The following is a 14,326-nucleotide window of genomic DNA, read 5'->3' as shown; positions in this document are numbered from 1 at the left end:
TCTCCTAGAAGTGCAAATCAATCCCAGAACAACAGCAAAGGACCTTGTGAAGATGCTGGAGGAAACAGATACAAAGTATCTATATTCACAGTAAAATGAGTCCTATATCAACATAACCTGAAAGGCCGCTCAGCAAGGAAGAAGAAACTGCTCCAAAACCGCCATAAAAAAGCCAGACTACGGTTTGCAACTGCACATGGGGATAAAAGATCGTACTTTATGGAGAAATGTCTTCTGGTCTGATGAAACAAAAATAGAACTGTTTGGCCATAATGACCATTGTTATGTTTGGAGAAAAAAGGGGGAGGCTTGCAAGTCGAATAGCACCATCCCAACAGTGAACGACAGGGGTGGCAGCATCATCTTGTGGGGCTTCTTTTCTGCAGGAGGGACTAGTGCACTTGACAAAATAGATGGCATCATGAGGAGGTAAAATGATGTGTATATATTGAAGAAGCATCTCAAGACATCAGTCAGGAAGTTAAAGCTTGGTCGCAAAGTTGTTGAAAAATGGCTTAAGGACAACAGTCAAGGTATTGGAGTGGTCATCACAAAGCCCTGATCTCAAACCTATTGAAAATTTGTGGGCAAAACTGAAAAAGCATGTGCGAGCAAGGAGGCCTACAAACCTGACTCAGTTACACCAGCTCTGTCAGGACGAATAGGCCAAAGGTCACCCAACTTATTGTGGGAAGCTTGTGGAAGGCTACAAGAAACATTTGACCAAAGTTCAACAATTTAAAGGATATGCTACCAAATACTAATTGAGTGTATGTAAACTTCTGACCCACTGGGAATGTGATAAAAGAAATAAAAGCTGAAATAAATCACTCTCTCTACTATTATTCTGACATTTCACATTCTTAAAATAAAGTGGTGATCCTAATAAGACAGGGAATTTTTACTCTGATTAAATATCAGGAATTGTGGAAAACTGAGTTTAAATGTATTTGGCTAAGGTGTATGTAAACTTCCAACTTCAACTGTAACTGGACTAAAGGTGTTAACTGAATTCCAAATGAGTGAGCTGTCAGATCAATTTTGATCAGCAGTATGTAGTGGGGGGCAAACATGTCACAGGGATGGAGAAGCTTTGTCCAGGGTTTAAGCTCAGGTAGTGTTAGCCACTGCCGTTACTGCTGTTCCCATGACTTTTCTACTCCTCTAGGATTGATAGCACACTAAGCCTGTGTTATCCCAGGTACACTGTGCACACACAGACAGCCTTAACCACTGTATAACAGCAGTTGGAAACCACCTAGTGACAAAACCACCACAGGTCTTCTCCTAGAGGAACAGCTTTTGCAAAATACACATTTTGCCATTTAATTCTAGAAAATGTATCTAAAAAATGGCAACTGCATGGCAACTAATGGATAATATTTTGTTTTGACAGGTAGATATGCTGAGAGCAAGATCTCTTCACAGAGCTAAAAATTTTTTTTTTAAATACAAACGCAACAATAATCACTGTACATAATACAGTATATAATACAGAGGAGAGAAGAGGTAAAGAGCTGTTTATACCTCTAAGTTCTGCATACTTAGAGGGTTAATTTACTTTGTGGGATAAATCAGAAATAGGTTTCTATCTCTAACCTTGAGTTAGTTGGGCAAATTATGAGTGCTCTTGAGACTAAATCGCAGGGGAGTGGCTGGAGCTGAAGAGTGTTTAGGGAAAATGTCATTCACATCAAACCTGGACCCCAATTGCAATCAACCAATGAAAAGGTCAAGCTTCTATTAGCGTTCTCCTCCTCTTTATCATATGGAACTAACTCTCTACATTTCACTCTCTATACAGTATCTGTCTCTACATTTTTTATTTTATACTGCTCCTTAATCCCCAACCACCTCCCTCCTCTTCTACATCAGTGATGGTACTCACAACAGGGATAGGTCAGGAGCATGATGTCATCCATGGCGATGTAGCCTCGCCGCTCCCTGGAAACAGTTGCTTCGATCAGGACCTGGGAAGTAGAATAAAAACAAAAAAGTGAGATAGCTTGGAGTGATAAATCTAGAAACAAATTTGATTGCTGTTATCCTTTATACAATTGCGGCATTTATATCAAATCAAACTGTCCTCCTTCTGAGGCAGAGATCTTAATTATTATCACAAAGCTCTACACAATTCATTGCACAGTTACTGACCCACAAGATAAGTGAGGGAAAAAGAGAGGACCTAAATCCTTAAGAATGGATACAAATTTGACCCTAAATCAAATCAAAATCAAATCAAATGTATTTTTTATTTTATTTGTATAGCCTTTCGTACAACAGCTGATATCTCAAACCCTAACAATTACAGAGGCATTTCTATAAACAGTAACCTGGTTTTCTGTAGTACTATACACTGAGTATTAAAAACATTAGGAACACCATCCTAAAATTGAAGTTGCACCCCCCCACAGCTTTCACCTAGATTCACCTGTTCAATCTATGTCATGGAAAGAGCAGGTGTCCTTAACATGTAAGACTTCTAAACGTCCTTCATAAGCACAATGTCTTGAGTAAAATCCAAAATGGAATAATAACAAAACATTGCACGATTGATCATCTTTACACCCTGTTCACCCTGATAGATAAATATGTCCACCAAAATAAGACCAACATTTAGGTTTCCAAAAAGCATTTGATTTTATTTGGCATAAAGGACTGTTCTACAAAGTTATTGAAAGTGGTATAGGGGGTAAAACATATGACGTAATTAAATCAATACTGGCAATACCTGCGGCATGAGAATTGGCAAGAAAAGGACAGAATTCTTTAACCAGGGGCGGGGCCTTTGCCATGGTTACAAATCTCAGCCTGGCACTTTTCAATATTTACATCAATGAATTGACCACTATTCTAAAAAAATCCCCAGCACCTGGACTCTAAAAGGTGATTCTTCACAGATGACCTGTGCCTGTTGTCACCCACAGCACATGGCCTACAGCAGAGCCTGGACCTGCTAGAGCAGTACTGCCAGATCTGAACCCTAGCAGTAAACCCCAAAATAATGATTTTCTAGAGAAGATCCAGATCACAGGGAATTAGACCAAAGTTCTCAATTGGTACAAAATATATGGAGTACTGTACACACTACAATAACGTAGGTTTAAAAATAAGCTCAACTGGACACATACAGTGAATGAGGCAGTAAATGAACTGAGAAAGCACGCAGGGCATTCTACGACATTAAAAAACAAATTCAAATTGAAACACCTTTGAAAATTTGTCTCAAATTAATTGAATATGTCATTGAACCAACTGCACTTTATTGCAGCGAGGTGTGGGTTCCCAATTGCAAAACAAGATTTAACTCAACGGGAAAAAACACCCCATTGAAACCCTGAATGCAGAGTTCTGCAAGATTGCTCAGATGTCCAGAGGAAAACTGCAAACAATGCACGCAGGGGAGAATTAGGCCAATATCCACTAATAATAAAAATTACTTTTACCAAGCCCTGCTGAGCAAAGAAAAGAGTCACCTCATCTGGCTGATCCTGAGCTCACAGACCTGTTCTGCTAACACCACAGGACCAGAATATCTAATCAGAATACACAAAAATGATAACACAGTTAAAACAAAACTACATTACCTATTGGGAAACACAAACACAAAGCAAAATGCCAAGCTATCTTGACCCTAAATTGACAGTACACCATGGAAAACTATTTGACCATGGTTACTGATCAAAACCTTAGAAAAGCCTTGACAATGTTCAGGCTCTGTGAGCACAGCCTTGCAATTGAAAAAGGGTAGACAAAGCAAAACCTGGCATTTCACAACAAAAAGTAAAAAAAATACAAAACAATGAAAGTGTCATTTCCCCAAATTTGAAACCATTATTCAAGGTTCCAAAGAGATCTTTGATGAGAATAGGATACCCATTGGGGGAGGAAGCAGAGAGCTGTGGGTTGGCAGTGCACAAAATTGCTGCCTGATTTTATTTGTTATTTGTTATTTATTTAACCTTTATTTAACTAGGCAAGTCAGTTAATGACAGCCTACTGGGTGTGCCTTGTTCAGGGGCAGAACAACATGTTTTTTACCTTGTCAGCTCTGGGATTCAATCCAGCAACCTTTCTGTTTCTGGCCCAACGCTCTAACCACTAGGATACCTGCCGCTCCAATTAAGATGATCTGTGTCTGAGAGCCCTGCACATGTCCTCTATGCCACTGTTATTGTCAAATGTATGGTTCTTTTTATACTTAATTATTGTTGTTTCTGATTATCCTGTTGATAATCCTGATTATTATTATTATTGTAATGATATTAATACTGTAAATGAATCGCTTAATTTCCAATATGTACATTGTGTCCTTATGGCATTAAAGCAATTTGAATTGAAGAGAGAGAGAGAGGAAAAGAGGAATAGATGGATACGTTCTATAGTTCTCTACAAGCCCCTGAGGTCTTGGGGAAATAATGGCATTATCGGGAGGCACAATGTGCTGCCGGACACAGGGCCCCATTCAGGATTCTAGACAGAGGCAGCTCTAAAGATATAACAGCAGATAATACAGCAAACAAAGGGTCATGTGGCTCTGGGGACAGGTGGCTTCCGTACCCAATCCTGTGGTAGAATAAGGTGGAGGTCTTTGGGCGCCAGTGACATCCAATCAATATCAAATCACCGCCCCCCAGTAATAGTCAGACAGTTATTAGACACGGCAGCAAGGTTTGTTTTCCCAGCATCGAGGGCAGCCTGCCCACACATATGATCGAAGTGCAGCCCTGACGTATTGTTTGTCAAAATGCCCGAGCCACTCTACTGTAATGTGCAAGTACTTAAACAGGGAGTCAAATTGAGATAAAATAATTTTACAAGAGGGCCTTGTATAGGTTTACAAATAAAGATAGCTGGAAAATCGAAACATATCCCAGATCAGACAAGAAACAAATCAAATCAAATGTTATTTGTCACATGCGCCGAATGCAACAGGTGTAGAGCGAACCGTGAAATGCTTACTCACAAGCCCTTAACCAACAATGCAGTTTTAAGAAATTAGACATTATATATATATATATATATATATATATATACACACACACACACACACACACACACACACACACACATATACAGTTGAAGTCGAACGTTTAGATACACCTTAGCCAAATATATTTAAACTTTTTTCACAATTCCTGACATTTCCTAGTAAAGAAATCCCTGTTTTGGCCAGTTAGAATCACCACTTTATTGTAAGAATGTGAAATGTCCGAATAATAGTAGAGAGAATGATTTATTTCAGCTTTTATCAAATTCCCAGTGGGTCAGAAGTTTACATACACTCAATTAGTATTTGGAAGCATTGCCTTTAAATTGTTGAACTTGGGTAAAACCTTTCGGGTAGCCTTCCACAAGCTTTCGACAATAAGTTGGGTGAATTTTGGCCCATTCCTCCTGACAGAGTTTGTTTAACTGAGTCAGGTTTGTAGGCCTCCTTGCTCGCACACGCTTTTTTCAGTTCTGCCCACAAATGTTCTATGGGATTGAGGTCAGGGCTTTGTGATGGCCACTCCAATAATTAAGCCATTTTGCCACAATTTTGGAAGTATGCTTGGGGTCATTGTCCATTTGGAAGACCCATTTGAGACCAAGCTTTAACTTCCTGACTGATGTCTTGAGATGTTGCTTCAATATATCCACATAATTTTACTTCCTTATGATGCCGTCTATTTTGTGAAGTGCGCCAGTCCCTCCTGCAGCAAGCACCCCCACAACATGATGCTGCCACCCCCGTGCTTCACGGTTGGGATGGTGTTCTTCGGCTTGCAAGCCTCCCCCTTTTCCCTCCAAACATAACGATGACCATTATGGCCAAACAGTTCTATTTTTGTTTCATCAGACCAGAGGACATCTGCTCCAAAAGTACGATCTTGGTCCCATGATGTGCGTGGTCCCATGATGTTTATACTTGCATACTATTGTTTGTACAAATGAACGTGGTGCCTTCAGGCATTTTGAAATTGCTCCCAAGGATGAACCAGACTTGTGGAGGTCTACAATTGTTTTTCTGAGGTCTTGCCGGATTTCTTTTGATTTTCCCATGATGTCAAGCAAAGAGGCACTGAGTTTGAAGGTAGGCCTTGAAATACAACCACGTGTACACCTCCAATTGACTCAAATGATGTCGATTAGCCTATCAGAAGCTTCTAAAGCCATGTCATTTTCGGGAATTTTCCAAAGGCACAGTCAACTTAGTATATGTAAACTTCTGACCCACTGGAATTGTGATACAGTGAATAATGCGTGAAATAATCTGTCTGTAAACAATTATTGGAAAAATGTCTTAACCGACTTGCCAAAACTATAGTTTGTTAACAAGAAATGTGTGGAGTGGTTGAAAAACAAGTTTTAATGACTCCAACCTATGTGTATGTAAAATTCAGACTTCAACTGTATAAACACTGCTCAAAAAAAATAAAGGGAACACTAAAATAACACATCCTAGATCTGAATGAATGAAATATTCTTATTAAATACTTTTTTCTTTACATAGTTGAATGTGTGACAACAAAATCACACAAAAATTATCAATGGAAATCAAATTTATCAACCCATGGAGGTCTGGATTTGGAGTCACACTCAAAAACCACACTAAAGGCTGACCCAACTTTGATGTAATGTCCTTAAAACAAGTCAAAATAAGGCTCAGTAGTGTGCGTGGCCTCCACGTGCTTGTATGACCTCCCTACAATGCCTGGGCATGCTCCTGATTAGGTGCCGGATGGTCTCCTGAGGGATCTCCTCCCAGACCTGAACTAAAGCATCCGCCAACTCCTGGACAGTCTGTGGTGCAACAGATGGTGGATGGAGCGAGACATGATGTCCCAGATGTGCTCAATTGGATTCAGGTCTGGGGAACGGGCGGGCCAGTCCATAGCATCATGCTGGAGGATGTTGCAGGCAGCAGAACGTTCTCCACGGCGTCTCCAGACTCTGTCACGTCTGTCACATGTGCTCAGTGTGAACCTGCTTTCATCTGTGAAGAGCACAGGGCGCCAGTGGCGAATTTGCCAATCATGGTGTTCTCTGGCAAATGCACAACCACCACCTGTGGACGTCGGGCCCTCATACCACCCTCATGGAGTCTGTTTCTGACCGTTTGAGCAGACACATGCACATTTGTGGCCTGCTGGAGGTCATTTTGCAGGGCTCTGGCAGTGCTCCTCCTGCTCCTCCTTGCACAAAGGCGGAGGTAGCGGTCCTGCTGCTGGGTGGTTGCCCTCCTACGGCCTCCTCCATGTCTCCTGATGTACTGGCCTGTCTCCTGGTAGCGCCTCCATGCTCTGGACACTACGCTGACATACACAGCAAACCTTCTTGCCACAGCTCGCATTGATGTGCCATCCTGGATGAGCTGCACTACCTGAGCCACTTGTGTGGGTTGTAGACTCCGTCTCATGCTACCACTAGAGTCAAAGCACCGCCAGCATTCAAAAGTGACCAAAACATCAGCCAGGAAGCATAGGAACTGAGAAGTGGTCTGTGGTTATCACCTGCAGAACCACTCCTTTATTGGGGGTGTCTTGCTAATTGCCTATAATTTCCACCTGTTGTCTATTCCATTTGCACAACAGCATGTGAAATTTGTTGTCAATCAGTGTTGCTTCCTAAGTGGACAGTTTGATTTCACAGAAGTGTGATTGACTTGGAGTTACATTGTGTTGTTTAAGTGTTCCCTTTATTTTTTTGAGCAGTGTATATAATGAGGTTACATACAAGGGGTACCGGTATAGTAACTGCCAGATAGAAATCTTTATTCAGTTTGGCATACAAAAAGTAACTTGAACTACCTTTGCCAGTTGGAATGTGCATGTAGGAAGCAACCTAGTAATGTTCTGTACCCGAACCCCAGGATAGCACAAAGATTTTGCCCCGGGAACCGAGATGCTTTTTACCATAGAGCTGCCGGTGATAATGACTGGTGAGATGTCAGAGGAGGTCTGGCAGTTGATAAGACTATGCAATTAGTCTATTCAACTGAATATCTGACTCCATAAAGATTATTTAGCAATATGCATTACACTATAGTTAAGTAACAGTATTAGAAAGGTCAAGAAAGGTCTAAGAATGGTCTATATCAAAAGCAGATATTTAACCTTTTACAGCAGTGGGCTAAATCAGGGTCACACAGAGTGTTTCTTGGTAGTCTTATACAAGTCTAATTTGAAACAAAAGTATACACCTTACACACATGGTTATGGTCTTAAAGAAATAAAACACCTGTAACATGTCAGATATAGATTCAATTATGAGTTTGCATCCCAAAATTACACTTTACATACATCACAGAAGACTGAAATATAACACAAACGTTTGACATATAAACCACGGATTTCGAGGTGTAAAAAAAGTGTATTAATTATGAAAAATATTAACATTCCATCCTTGAGGCCACTAGAGTGTGATTTGATCATATGACTGCAGGAAAGGGATATCATTGTAAAATGAATGGATTCACATACAAGGCATAAAGATTACAAGGCAATACTAGCATGATCAGAGATAGAGAAAGATAAGTCATAGCCTGAAATGTCGTGCCCCAAGAAGTCCATGGGAAGGGAGAGAGAGAGAGAGAGAGAGAGAGAGAGAGAGAGAGAGAGAGCAGGTCAGAAACAAATAAAGCAAAAGAGACAATGGAGAGAAGATCCTTTTATTACCATTTGACCATGTTTTGATTCAAAATTTGAGTTGTTGACCCAATAGTATTACTGCAGAGTTAACCTCCGATCAGATATCCGACCTACAGAATGTAAAGACAACAGAGAGCAACAGAGAGAATGCTGAATTCCGGGGGAAGACAATAAACCATCTTGCATTCAGGTGATAAGGTCACCTGGGCGACCAGGTCACTTCGGGGTCTGGGCCGCCCTACATCTTTCTGATATTTCTGTCCTGTCTGTGAATGCGTGTGAGCGTATACAGTGCCTTGCAAAAGTATTCATCCCCCTTGGTGTTTTTCCTATTTTGTTGCATTACAACCTGTAGTTTAAATGGATTTTTACTTGGATTTCATGTAATGGACATACAAAAAATAGTCCAAATTGGTGAAGTGAAATGAAAAGAAATAACAAACGGAAAAGTAGTGCGTGCATATGTATTTACCCCCTTTGCTATGAAGCCCCTAAATAAGATCTGGTGCAACCAATTACCTCCAGAAGGCAAATAATTTGTTAAATAAAGTTCACCTGTGTGCAATCTAAGTGTCACATGATCTCAATATATATACACACCTGTTCTGAAAGGCCCCAGAGTCTGCAACACCACTAAGCAAGGCGTACCACCAAGCAAGCGGCATCATGAAGACCAAGGAGCTCTCCAAACAGGTCAGGGACAAAGTTGTGGAGAAGTACAGATCAGGATTGGGTTATAAGAAAATATCAGAAACCTTGAACATCCCACGGATCACCATTAACTTCATAATTAAAAATGTAAAGAATATGGCACCACAACAAACCTGCTAAGAGAGGGCCACCCACCGAAACTCACGGACTAGGCAAGGAGGGCATTAATCAGAGGCAACAAAGAGTCCAAAGATAACCCTGAAGGAGCTGCAAAGCACCACAGCGGAGATTGGAGTATCTGTCCATAGGACCACTTTAAGCCGTACACTCCACAGAGCTGGGCTTTACGGTAGAGTGGCAAGAAAAAAGTAATTGCTTAAAGAAAGAAATAAGCAAACACGTTTGATGTTCTCCAAAAGGCATGTGGGAGACTCCCCAAACATATGGAAATAGGTACTCTGGTCAGATGAGACTAAAATTTTGCTTTTTGGCCATCAAGGAAAACACTATGTATGGCGCAAACCCAACACCTCTCACCACCCAGCATGGTGGTGGCAGCATCATAGTAGTGCGTGCATTTAAACATTTAAATGTCTTGGAATGGCCTAGTCAAATCCCAGACCTCAATCCAATTGAGAATCTGTAGTATGACTTAAAGATTGCTGTACACCAGCGGAACCCATCCAACTTGAAGGAGCAGTTTTGCCTTGAAGAATGGGAAAAAATCCCAGTGGCTAGATGTGCCAAGCTTATAAAAGGAATACCCCAAGAGACTTGCAGCTGCAATTGCTGCAAAACGTGGCTTTACAAAGTATTGTGAATAGTTATGCACGCTAAAGTTTTCAGGTTTTTTGTGTGTTATTTCTTGTTTGTTTCACAATAAAAAATATTTTGCATCTTCAAAGCGGTAGGCATGTTGTGTAAATCAAGTGATACAAACCCCAACAAAAAATACATTTTAATTCCAGGTTGCAAGGCAACAAAATAGGAAAATTACCAAGGGGGGTGAATACTTTTGCAATCCACTGTATGCCTGTGTGTGTTTGTGTGACACTGAACAAATTGGTTAGTGTGCTAAGTCACCATGGCTCTCATGCTATTTCTCAGAGATAGACAATCAGCCCGAGCTGGAGTAGAAGAGTAGCCTTTTGGGAGGAAAGGTTGAAATAAATCAGAAGCAGAAGGATCAGACTTTATGGTAAACAACTTAGAAATACCTTCACAGTTTAATTGAAGGTGCAATTATTCTCTGCCGAGCTAAAGCACTCAATGAGAGATTGATTGCAGGCTCATCTTTAATTGTCTCGGCCATTAGGGCTGCAGGTTATTTAAAGAGGGAGACATTCAAAACATTTGTTTCAATAAACAACAGTCTATAGATTTTACTGAGGACCACTTTACCAATTAAACGTTCCATATGTGCATAGTTTATTCTAATCAGAGGTTACTTTACTTTGAGATAAAAAATGCATTGGAAAATAAATGTCTGGGCATGCAGTGATTTAAGACTGAAATAAAATATACATTATGAGAACGTATTAAATAACGCTGGAATGCCAGACCTTTAGAAGTGGTTGTCATATATACAAATCAAGAGATCATTTATTTGGAACTATAAAAATACTAGCCTCCACCCCTTCCTTTTTGGTCAGGAACTGGCATTTAGATGCCAAGGCCTTGCACTCACCATTACCAAGTCAGGGAAAGATAATTGCTCCTTAAATACTCACAGATTAAATCAAATCAAATTTTATTGGTCACATGGTTAGCAGATGTAATGCGAGTGTAGCAAAATGCTTGTGCTTCTAGTTCTGACAGTGCTGTAATCTAACAATTCCACAACAACTACCTAATACACACAAATCTAAAGGGATGGAATAGGAATATGTACATATGAATAAATGGATGAGCAATGACCGAACGGCACAGGCATGATGCAATTCATGCTATAAAATACAGTATATACATGATACATATAGATGAGATGAGTAATGTAAAATATGTCAACATTATTAAAGTGGCATTATTTAAAGTGATCCATTTATTAAAGTGGCCAATGATTCGAGGCTGTATGTAGGTAGTCGCCTCTCTGTGTTAGTGATGGAAACATGGTAAGGCACATCTGACCAGGTTGTCAAAGGAAATATATATGTCTTTCCATGAGAGAGGGTTCAGACATAGAGGGGGGAGAGGGGAAGAGATCAACAGTCCCTGGTTAAACTTAAGATTGCCTGTCTGTCTGTCTCGTAGATCGATTAATCACACACTTTTTGTTTATAAAGCCCAATTGCAGAAAATTCCACTCTATCTTCATTGTTAACCTACAGAAGTACAGACTACAGGACTCGGAATCGGGTGGTTAACTCTGGAGATCCCTATCATTACTGAGGAGGGCCAATCGGCCTTTTGTTTTTTGCACCTTATGTGTGGAATGATATCCAAAATACTTTAAAGTTGGAAGAATTGGTTCCCCTAGGGCAGGGCTGTCCAACCACGTTCCTGGAGAGCTACCGTCCTGTAGGTATTCACTCCAACCCTAATCTAGCACACCTGATTATATTAATTAGCTGGTTGATAAACTGAATCAGGTTAGCTACAACTGGTGTGAAGCGAAAACCTACAGGAGAGTAGCTCTCCAGGAACAGGGTTGGAGAGCCCTGCCCTAGGGCATTTCATTTTGTTGTGAATATACAGTGCCTTGCGAAAGTATTCGGCCCCCTTGAACTTTGCGACCTTTTGCCACATTTCAGGCTTCAAACATAAAGATATAAAACTGTATTTTTTTGTGAAGAATCAACAACAAGTGGGACACAATCATGAAGTGGAAGGACATTTATTGGATAATTCAAACTTTTTTAACAAATCAAAAACTGAAAAATTGGGCGTGCAAAATTATTCAGCCCCCTTAAGTGAATACTTTGTAGCGCCACCTTTTGCTGCGATTACAGCTGTAAGTCGCTTGGGGTATGTCTCTATCAGTTTTGCACATCGAGAGACTGAAATGTTTTCCCATTCCTCCTTGCAAAACAGCTCGAGCTCAGTGAGGTTGGATGGAGAGCATTTGTGAACAGCAGTTTTCAGTTCTTTCCACAGATTCTAGATTAGATTCAGGTCTGGACTTTGACTTGGCCAGTCTAACACCCGGATATGTTTATTTTTGAACCATTCCATTGTAGATTTTGCTTTATGTTTTGGATCATTGTCTTGTTGGAAGACAAATCTCCGTCCCAGTCTCAGGTCTTTTGCAGACTCCATCAGGTTTTCTTCCAGAATGGTCCTGTATTTGGCTCCATCCATCTTCCCATCAATTTTAACCATCTTCCCTGTCCCTGCTGAAGAAAAGCAGGCCCAAACCATGATGCTGCCACCACCATGTTTGACAGTGGGGAGGGTGTGTTCAGCTGTGTTGCTTTTACGCCAAACATAACGTTTTGCATTGTTGCCAAAAAGTTCCATTTTGGTTTCATCTGACCAGAGCACCTTCTTCCACATGTTTGGTGTGTCTCCCAGGTGGCTTGTGGCAAACTTTAAACGACACTTTTTATGGATATCTTTAAGAAATGGCTTTCTTCTTGCCACTCTTCCATAAAGGCCAGATTTGTGCAATATACGACTGATTGTTGTCCTATGGACAGAGTCTCCCACCTCAGCTGTAGATCTCTGCAGTTCATCCAGAGTGATCATGGGCCTCTTGGCTGCATCTCTGATCAGTCTTCTCCTTGTATGAGCTGAAAGTTTAGAGGGACGGCCAGGTCTTGGTAGATTTGCAGTGGTCTGATACTCCTTCCATTTCAATATTATCGCTTGCACAGTGCTCCTTGGGATGTTTAAAGCTTGGGAAATCTTTTTGTATCCAAATCCGGCTTTAAACTTCTTCACAACAGTATCTCGGACCTGCCTGGTGTGTTCCTTGTTCTTCATGATGCTCTCTGCGCTTTTAACGGACCTCTGAGACTATCACAGTGCAGGTGCATTTATACGGAGACTTGATTACACACAGGTGGATTGTATTCATCATCATTAGTCATTTAGGTCAACATTGGATCATTCAGAGATCCTCACTGAACTTCTGGAGAGAGTTTGCTGCACTGAAAGTAAAGGGGCTGAATAATTTTGCACGCCCAGTTTTTCAGTTTTTGATTTGTTAAAAAAGTTTGAAATATCCAATAAATGTCGTTCCACTTCATGATTGTGTCCCACTTGTTGTTGATTCTTCACAAAAAAATACAGTTTTATATCTTTATGTTTGAAGCCTGAAATGTGGCAAAAGGTCGCAAAGTTCAAGGGGGCCGAATACTTTCGCAAGGCACTGTAACTGCCCTGTATATAACAATATGCACAATGTATTTACACCACTTTACTTTTTCCACATTTTGTTGTGTGACAACCTGAAATTAAAACAAATTAAATAAATAAAAAAGTGTCAGTTGTTGGGGATTAAATCACCTTGCAGCAGGACAATAACCTAAAACACAAGGCCAAATTTACACGGGAGTTGCTTACCAATAAACAGTGAGTTGGCCGAGTTACAGTTTTGACTTAAATCTACTTGAAAATCTATGGCAAGATCTAAAAATGACTGTCTAGCAATCTTCAACAACCAATTTGTGAGAGCTTGTAGAATTTTGAAAAAAAGAAATGGGCAAATCTTGCACAATCCAGGTGTGGAAAGCTCTGCGAGACTTACCCAGAAATACTCACAGCTGTAATTGTTGTAATTATATTTGTATTTATGATTTAACATTTAATGTAATATCTTATGTTGTTTTTGTCTATTACTGTTCTGTACTTTGTTGTGTATTTGTACATTTTATGTGGACCCCAGGAAGAGTAGCTGCTGCATGTGCAGTAGCTAATGGGGATCCTGCAGCCATAACAAGTTAAATAACTTTCTGTCTTTTGTAACCATATCAAATGTAACTTATGTGACCAACTGGCTCGATTCGGTCTTATGTAGCAAAATTTGAAATTGTGTTTTTCATTGGATAAAAGTAGAGACTCAGAGCTAGAAAATGGTATACCATACAATACAGTTGAGAAAC

At 40.3% G+C, this 14,326-nt stretch overlaps 1 protein-coding gene across 3 annotated transcripts in view; it reads right to left on the bottom strand.

Annotated features, from left to right (window-relative positions):
• The window catches only part of LOC139395256 (protein tyrosine phosphatase receptor type Ub), a 343,039-nt gene that overhangs the window by 164,618 nt on the left and 164,095 nt on the right, over positions 1-14,326 (bottom strand). For all 3 annotated transcript variants that reach the window (XM_071142903.1, XM_071142905.1, XM_071142902.1), the window contains exon 4: positions 1,889-1,970. In XM_071142903.1, coding sequence (XP_070999004.1) covers positions 1,889-1,970 — 82 coding nt within the window. The remainder of the gene's footprint in view (positions 1-1,888; positions 1,971-14,326) is intronic.

Source organism: Oncorhynchus clarkii, chromosome 3 (assembly GCF_045791955.1).
Source record: "Oncorhynchus clarkii lewisi isolate Uvic-CL-2024 chromosome 3, UVic_Ocla_1.0, whole genome shotgun sequence".
Taxonomy (NCBI): Eukaryota; Metazoa; Chordata; class Actinopteri; order Salmoniformes; family Salmonidae; genus Oncorhynchus; species Oncorhynchus clarkii.
This window is presented reverse-complemented; position numbering and strand designations above follow the sequence as displayed.